This window comes from Zingiber officinale, chromosome 1B (assembly GCF_018446385.1).
Source record: "Zingiber officinale cultivar Zhangliang chromosome 1B, Zo_v1.1, whole genome shotgun sequence".
Classification (NCBI taxonomy): Eukaryota; Viridiplantae; Streptophyta; class Magnoliopsida; order Zingiberales; family Zingiberaceae; genus Zingiber; species Zingiber officinale.
In genome coordinates, this window is record NC_055986.1 from 108,769,567 (window position 1) to 108,778,532 (window position 8,966).

Sequence of the window (8,966 nt, forward strand, 5' to 3'; positions counted from 1 at the left end):
TACCATGACATCACAACCCTGAAGATAAAAATTATCTAGATAAACATTTTATAGTGACTGATCTCACCGCTAAAACGATCCTATATCAAAAAACTGCTAAGAGATTTTTTAGACACAATATCACTGTATTAATAAGAGATCCTACTGTCAAGACAGTACTTCAATCAACAGACCCTTAAAGAAAGATTTATTTATTACTAAGAGGACTCAAACTCAAAATCTCAAGCAACCTATGTCGCCATACTTACCACTTGACATAAATCACTTCGAGAGAAAAAAACATAGGAGAGGAAAGACAAGAGAGATGGTGGCACGCATAGGAAAGAGAAGAAACAAATGTCGATAGTTGCGGATAAAATTGAAATCAAATGCATTTTTTAAGAAGAATAAAACTTATGTGCATCTTTTAGACATTTTCAAACTTCAAAGACACCCTTTGAAAAATTGCCTCATTTTTAATGTAGGTGTAAGTATGATATTATTTTACTCAAATTTAAGTCCTACTAACTTAAACCAACATTCGACCTTGCCTACATGAGATAACAACAAACACAACCTCCGAAGAAGCATCAACGATCGATCATCGGAAATAAACACCATACGCTTCGTCATACACTTGGTCACATCAACGATCGATCAAGAAACATATGACCTTTTCTCAGTCCACATTTTCCGGATTGAACCTATCGACAACATACAGATACCATTGTTTTTTCCGCACCGAGGTGAGCCCCCTAATGACCATAAAAAAACTTTATATTATTTCTTTCCTCTACCTATTGATTTCTACACCCCCAACTATCCAGCAAACAATTTAGCTTCAGAGAGAATTTGATGCCCAATGTCATTCCATGGTTTGGAGCCGTTACAGGGGGCTTTCTCGTCGGCAGATGAACACAGACAGCTTATGTGTGCTCTCTAAATCCTCCTATGTTCGGCCTGATGCTCGTTGCGTCCAACCGATAGCTTTTTCTGGGAGGAGCAAGGCCGGTAACCTTCCGAAATGAAAAATGTGCAAGTGACTCAGTTCGATGTTTCCATCGTATGAAAGTTCATGTTAGACTTGTCAAAACCTTAAAACTCCTATGTAAAACGCAAAACAGGATCTTACATTTCCAGTGCGATGGATAAGACTTGCGAGAAGCTCATCATTTACAAATACTTGCAAAGTAGGCATCTGTCTCATAGATCCAGGAAATTTGTCCAATGTCGAAGACATTGCACTTATTCTGCAAGTAGTAGGGGTGACACTTTACGAATTATCATAATTCGCACAATGTAATCTCATACGATGAAAGTGATCGAAGAAGAGGGAGAAGAGGCAACTCACCTATCATTGACGATCGAGATGTTATTTTTCACATAACGAAATATGTTAACGTTCTCCTCTAACTGCAACGTCAAGAATGTACACACTTAGTAACCGAAAAGTATAGATAATGAACAAATAAGAACCACAAAGAACTAGAGTTTCTCATATCCTTTGGCAAACAAGTAGATTATTCAACTAATTAGCTAGTTACCAAGGGATTATTAAACCATAAAATCTCAAAAATCATCAACACATTGATGTAACACTACGATTTACGTATCTTAATTAAATGCTTAGGAGCATCTCTAAGAATACAAATTTCCGAAGTCATTTGTTTACTTGGGTGGATGAGTAGGATGGAAGAGGAAAGTAGCCATTACGACCAGGAATACGATTGGACTAATATATTCCACCAAAAAAAATGTGACTCGAAGACTCAAATCATAGAAAAGCAACAATTACAAAAGGATAAGAAAACATACCGTGCCTCGGTTAATATTTTTTACAATTTCGTCCATAACTTTATCATTTTCATCCAAAATACGCTCTAAAGAGGGAGCTGTATGACAAGGAAGAAACATATAATGACAAACTAAAAAGAGAGAAGACAACATAACACTAGTTAAGAAAAAAAACAAAGTGAAACGATAATCAAAACACGTGAATAGCTTATTCAATTTCCTATGAATTTTCATCGTATAAGTATTATTAAATCGGTTAACAAAAATGAACACCGAATGTCAATTTCAATGGAATTATTATTCCTTAATGGTTCTTTAACTTTTTCTCACTCTCCAAAGAATATCTATTTCTACTCTATCTAATTTTCCAAGAATACATATTTTGAACACACACGGTGGACCAAGCGGGCCATGCAGGCTAGGTGGATAGGGCAAGTATAGTGAACCTAGCAAACTAGGTCGGACCAAACAAACCGAGCAAGTTGGCTAAGCCAATGGATGTGCCGAACTTTTACCAACCAAACGTAGAAATGAAATGATTCATTCAATTCTATTCAATGAACCAAACTAAAGAATACAATATTCCTATTATGTCTCTTATCCATTCCATTCCATCAAGTATGAACTAAATATACAGTTACTGGATAACTAGAGGGGAGTATGGAACGAGGCATAACATTTTCAAAAATGGCATAACACGATCAACTAAAGCTAATTAGAGTTCAAGAAAATCATGCAACCATTATAGTATCAAAAGCAGAAACAAGCGAATCTGATACAAGGTGCAACCGATCGGCGTTAAGTATATCACAAGCTATTTAGACTAAATAAGAAAGAGTTAAAAGCAACAAGTCTTAGTATGTTGTGCAAAAATTTCAGGATATGACTCGAGTGCTCCAAAACTAACCTTCGGATGGTATAATATCCTGGATCTTCATACGATTCCCTGAAAGCAATCTAGGAGCCCTGGAAATATTGGCTGCTGAGGGAGCACCGCCGATCTTATCCTAAAGTGTTAGAAGAACACTGATAAAAATCATAAATTGTTGAAGGAACCAATAAGCTATAACTAATTTTAGGAATGCAAACAAGCTTATAAGCTTAATTGTGAAACCGCTATCAAGATAAAGTTGAAAGATTCAGTTGCTATAATTCTCTCCTAATGTTTGTACATGTTTATGAATAAAAACATTTTACCTAAAGGCATAATCACATTACATTTCGATCGCATGTAAATAAGCGGGATAGGGATGGCAGTGGATTGGGTATTATCTAGATCACATTGGATTAAATATATGCCACTAAACCTGTTTCGATACCTGCTTTGGATGATAAACATGTACATGTCGTAAACAAACATAAACAAGACCCAAACCTGATTATTAAGCATAATTTGGTACCCGAACATGAATTAAATAGGTCGGGTATGCATGAATACCAGATTATCATGTGACTGAGTCTTCTGTTTTATTAAAAGCTGATGAGAAACTCATTAGCATTTAACACAATTCCTATGACCAATATATGCAAACTGGCACACAAGAGAATTGATTATTGGAAAACAATTATCAGATGAAAACATGTCGAAGAGTTACCTGCATATCTTTTGCCTTTCTTGCTGTATGAAATTCTTTCGTCTTCTGTCTTTTTCCATTTTCCTTGTGCTGCAAGAGAGATCAATGTGTTGGTGGAGAGATAAAATAGATAAAAGGATGCCTAATGATCTTTTAGCACTAATAACAATAACGTGTCTTTAATCGTATGGTCTCTAAGTTGATACCTCCAGGTTTGAGGATTCATTGATCAACACAAGCCAGAGGAAAGTGCATTCAACTTTATTTTATCGTTGTATTAAAACAGATAATTACTTGGACATTAGACGTATATTGTTGTTCATAAATAAATTTTGTTGTAGAAAAAGATGATTGATTGAACTAACAATCTATATCGGACATAGACAAAGAAAGCAAACTTTAACTGAAATGAAGGCCACTATGATCCATACATTGACATATCAATATTTTGGAGTTTTGTTTGAAAACAAAAAGAAAAAGTAAAAAGAAAAAAAATATCGATGAAGCATGGCTGAGTTCTTATTGAAGATCAAGAAGATTTAATGAATCCACTTATGTTGTAAGAACAGAGTTAGCACATGGTTGTTCTTTGTAAAAGAAGAAAGAATAGAAAGGGAGAAGGAATTTCAATGGACAAAATGGAAAGCTAATATGGGATTGGTTTTGGTTTCATTACGAAATCTGCCACTGCCTTTCACATTTCCAAAAAAGAAAAAGGAAAAGTGAAAAGAACTATTTTTCATGTTTCAGCTTTCCAAAATCTCTAAATTTTAAGATCATATTTAAAAAGAAAAATATCCAACCAAAAAACATGAAAAAGGATAAAGATCATCCGACCAAACATAGTATCCTAACTATATGCTTCACTTCTTAAAGGATTGGTTTTGAATCGGTAATAAGCCAAGTGAGGCAGACTGGTCACTAATTGCATATTGCTTTATTTCTATAGTTGACAAATAAATATAAGTTGAAGTAATGTAAGCATGACAAGCTACAAGTTTTTTTTTCCAATGGAAAATGATTGATCGTTATGTTTGTGTGCAGATGCCATTGCCCGACTTGCTAAGTCCAGTATAAGTTAAGGCAACAATTGTAGAGGGCTCTGGGATTAGAGATATCCTCTTGAACGAATTATATTTCAACATAACAAAATATGTGTCATGTGTGGAATGATAGAAAAGGGCGAAGCAAAGCATGCTTCTGGGTCAGAAGTTGAGTATAAGTCGCTCTGGTAGAGAGTATATAATTCCACATGTTAAACTCAACGTGAAGGAAAGGACAATTTGAATATTGAATGATAGTTTAGCACAAACATTGAAACCGAGTTTTCTCGGTAAGAAGAGCCAGAGGCAGCAGCCAGAAGTAGCACTGGTGCAAGAGCCTTAAGCCCAAAAGGAAAAGGCCATTTTAAGAATTCAAGCTAGCTAACGATATATTTACAAAATAGAAAACATAAATGAAACCCAGAGTTTTACATAAAAGTTATCATTGTGAACAAAGAACTTACTGTGATCCACTGGCACCTCAATGCAACATCCCTTATAGTCTTCTTAGGCAACATAAAAGATATCATTGTGTACTTTCGTATTCCAACGAGATGAGAATATCTGTCTTTCACCAACACAAATTAATATTGAAACATAAATAAACAACAAAAACAATCAAGACCATTTATGTTAGCCATAACACACAAGATAAATCTAAAACATGATAAACAGCAAAAACAAACAACAATTAAGAGAATTCTGAGAGATGGCATGCCACATAACATACTTGATAAGGCCTATGTGCAAAATTTCAATTTCTTCTTGTAACCAATATGCGGGCGACCCTGACACATGTGTAAACCCTGGCACTGGTTCACGTAGCATAGATCCCGCAGAGTACTGAACTGAAGTCGTCGCATCCATATGATTGATCAAGCCAGAACCCAGAGAATTAAACATGCCAACCATGCTGTTGTTCCCACCCAAACTGCAGACTTCATCAGGACTCAAGCCCCTCGAGCTATTTCTAGCGCCTGACTGAAAAGAAACCATGAGAGGATGATGGAAGGAAGGAGGCAGATTGGCTTGGTAGGAACCCATGTTAGAATCAGCTGCCATCTCTACCGGCTAAACTCCAAAGGCAATAAAAACCTATCACACTTTACACTTTTATCACACAATTCGAAAACGTCCCAAGTTACTCTTCATTGCTTTCTGAAGAATCTCTGAAATCTAGCTTAAAGTGGAACAAAGTTCCAAACTGGAGGAGCTCGACTATGGTTGATCGGAGTGGAATGACCCATAGACACAAGGATGAAGGTTAGTTCCTGCAGAAGAACAGTACGAAGACTCAGTTAACTTCAATCAAAGATGACAAGAAGCTCGAGAGGGAAGAAAGACCATTTTCATATATATATTTTTACGAGAGTTAAAACCCTAGCCTTGACCAGCAAGATACCAGTGACGACAATCACCTGCCTTTGACATCCTCCTCCTCCTCCTCTTCCTCCAAAGGTAAACGGTGGCTCTGCGCGAGAGAAGAAGCGTAGCGAGATTCCAGCTTTCGTTCTTTCACCGCACCGCCGCTGCTTTTTTCCTTCCACAATGAGAAAGCAAAGGAAAAGGCGCTTCCTTCCCGAGCACAGCGGTCGGAGAAAACCGGATTCTTGGAGCTTGAAAGCTCAGATATGAATCCCGCAGACGGAATAAGATGCCGATACCGCCTGCTCGCGCGGCCACCGCCCTTTTCCCCCTTCGACCCTTTCTCCCCGATTCCCTTAATCGCTGTCAACCAACAAAAGGAATTCCCACTCGCCTGTTCCCCCAATGTCGATCGCCCCCTCCTTTCCTCCTCGAAAGATTGGACTTTGGGCAGCCAGCAAGTTGGGGGTTAGTGCCCTTCCCGTTCCACTTCCGCCTCTCCCTCGACTAGTTTAGTTGACAATCGCCCCTGGGATGGAGGTTAATCACGCGAATGCCATTTCGCGGCAAAGATTCTCGCGGCCGATGGGGACGGCGGGCCGTTGGATGGCAGATCCTGGCCACGCGTTGGTCGTACTACGTCGACACGTGGATCCGACGATGGCGGCGGTGGGGATGGCAAGATCCTGCGGCGCACATCATGAGCTGGTTTTTTGGGGCTACGGGCCGGCCAGAGAGTTTAAAATTGCGGCGTCAACTCTCATGGTGGCCTTCGAGCAAGATTCCAAACGGAAGCAAAGGTTCGCTGGGTGGGTTGTTCAACTTCAATCTAACACATCCTCTGTTTTTGTTTTTGTTTTTGTTTCTTCCAAGAACACTGGAAGTTGGCTGGCAGCTCGCGTTGTGATCTTTGTCTAGATCGCGTCCCCCTCAACGCGGACTTCTGAGATTGTCGACCAATATTCACGAGCTCAAATCCTCGAATTCGTGAAAGTGGATCAAAGCATGAATTATTTTTCATCATTGATAGAGAGTGATGATTTCACGTATAAAATAAATAAAAAATGATTCATCCTCTGATCTATATTTTACGGATCGAAGGATCCATGCTCAATATTCACAAGATCTATCAGATAAAAAAATATTTTTTTTAAACTTTCTTTGTTTGGTTTATAGAGTGGCTTAGATGGACAAAATTGTTGGCTATATTTAGTTGATATGTATATTATTAGAAATTAATTTTTGAAATGAAAAAATTATTATTATTTTAAATATTTTATTTGATTCATTTTTGAGAATAAATTTAAATTTAATATTCAATTATGATAAAAAAAAACTATTTATGTTCATAAAAGAATATATAAAATAAAGAAATTCAAACATTAATAAATTTAATTTGTTAATATACATACACAATAATTTATATATAAATCTATTGATTAATATATGTAAATTTTAATTAAAAATTATTTTTATAAAATAATATTAAATTATTTATAATATATTGAAAATTTAAAAAGTAATATAATTTTCATATATTAGATAAAGATTTAATCTAATTTATAAAAACAATAATAATATTAATTAAGCTTGATAAAAAGCTTCTATCTAACTCTACTAGATAAGATTATTAATAAATAAATTTAAAATTACACTTAAACACACTCAATTATATTGGACTCAACTCATTTGGCTCAATTGATAAGTACATAGGATAATGAATATAATGATCGGGGATCAAAACTCAATAGAGAATTTCATTATCTTTGCAGGATTCTATCCATGTACTTGTCAATTTGAGTTTCTATTGAACTCTTTCTCAATAACGTGAGACAATCATAAGGAAACCACTAATGTAACATTACCATGTTTTTCACTCAGTTAATGTATAATTATGTTAATGATTGATGTTTCTCAACTCATTTAGGATGCTCACATTGTAGAGCTAGTCAAGTAGTCAACTCATTCAACTTGCTAGAATCACTCTTTAGGGGTCTTGTTCAGGATAAACAACATGATTAACTCGTTCGACCCATTCAACGGAATTTATTCATTTAATTTGTCCAATCGCCTATCTCATTTGGCATGATAGGCCTATCCTACCCATACCTGGCTCGATGAGTTTACTTGACTTAACTACTCTATAAGGCTTCATCAATCTCCACAAAGTCGATGGATCATACGACCTAATCAATTTCATTAATCTTAATCTAATAGACTTTACTGAATCACATCATCTAATTGACCTAAACTGCATGTGTTGGTCAGCCAGTTTCACTATACCACCTAGTAAGTAACGTGATAAATTCCCACAGCCCACTAACACACATAGCCAATGACTGCTTAACTATTTTGTTTTGCCACTATAGCAAAATAGTTAATTTAAACTAAAAATACATAAATAAATCCCATTGACATATTTTTATAAAAAAAAAGTCTCTTTAAGTATAAAATTCACCATGAAGTTTGGGTGATTGTAGAGGCAATAAGTTCATGACCATCAAAAGGCTCCGTGAAGTCACATACCATAAAATAAAATTTTTAAAAAAAAAAAGAATGCGACCAAAAAATGGACCCATACCAAAAGGCAAAGCTGACTATATCATATGAATCCAAAAGAATCCAAAACTCCCAAGATTTTAGGTCGAAAAAGGGAACTTTGAATCTTTCACTTTACAATGTCATTAAAGGAGTAAATGTTACGAGACGATAAATAAATTTAAATTAAAAAATCATAATTGAGATTTTAAATGTTAATAAATAAATTTATTTATAAATTATTAATGAACTTTCTTCAATATTATCAAACTCCAAACTTCTTCATGAAAAATGTCAATAAGCACTTTGGGATAAATTTTAAAACCAAGTGTATGTTATTTTAAAATTAGCTCTCATAATTTTGAGATTGTCAAAATGCCCCCAGCAACACTCAAAATTCAATTTCCCCCTAAGCTTCAGACTTATTCCCTGCCTGAATCATTGAGTTTTGCACAGACCTGTTTCTTTAGACTTAAAATTCTCCAATAACTCAAACCTAATTTGTCTGTTCATCAACCAACACGAGCAAAGTGAACAACACTGAGGACAACAAATTAAAGGGCAAAGAAAGAAGAAAGAAGAAAGAAAAAAAAAAAGTTAGTACAGTAGGAGAAAAAGGAATGGACAGTGACAAAGCATGAGGAAAAAAAAAAGGAGGCAAATTGCAGCAATG

The 8,966-nt window shown here is 35.7% G+C and overlaps 1 protein-coding gene across 1 annotated transcript; it reads right to left on the reverse strand.

The window, feature by feature from the left end:
• Window positions 1-413: 413 nt before the first annotated feature.
• Window positions 414-6,460, reverse strand: LOC121971358. The gene is made up of 9 exons (XM_042522593.1): window positions 5,809-6,460; window positions 5,121-5,661; window positions 4,855-4,954; window positions 3,369-3,437; window positions 2,681-2,780; window positions 1,795-1,871; window positions 1,331-1,392; window positions 1,112-1,229; window positions 414-995 (listed from the first exon to the last, which is right to left on the reverse strand). Exons 2-9 carry the CDS (start codon window positions 5,450-5,452, stop codon window positions 906-908), a joined length of 948 nt encoding a protein of 315 aa, XP_042378527.1. The 5' UTR covers window positions 5,453-5,661; window positions 5,809-6,460; the 3' UTR covers window positions 414-905.
• Window positions 6,461-8,966: the final 2,506 nt, after the last annotated feature.

Coding starts and splice junctions, on each gene's coding strand:
- LOC121971358 (XM_042522593.1), bottom strand. CDS start 5,452: ATGGCAGCTGATTCTAACATGGGTTCCTACCAAGCCAATCTGCCTCCT. Junction 4,955..5,120: donor TTGCACATAGGCCTTATCAA/GTATGTTATGTG, acceptor GGTGAAAGACAG/ATATTCTCATCTCGTTGGAA. Junction 1,872..2,680: donor GGATATTATACCATCCGAAG/GTTAGTTTTGGA, acceptor CTTGTCATACAG/CTCCCTCTTTAGAGCGTATT.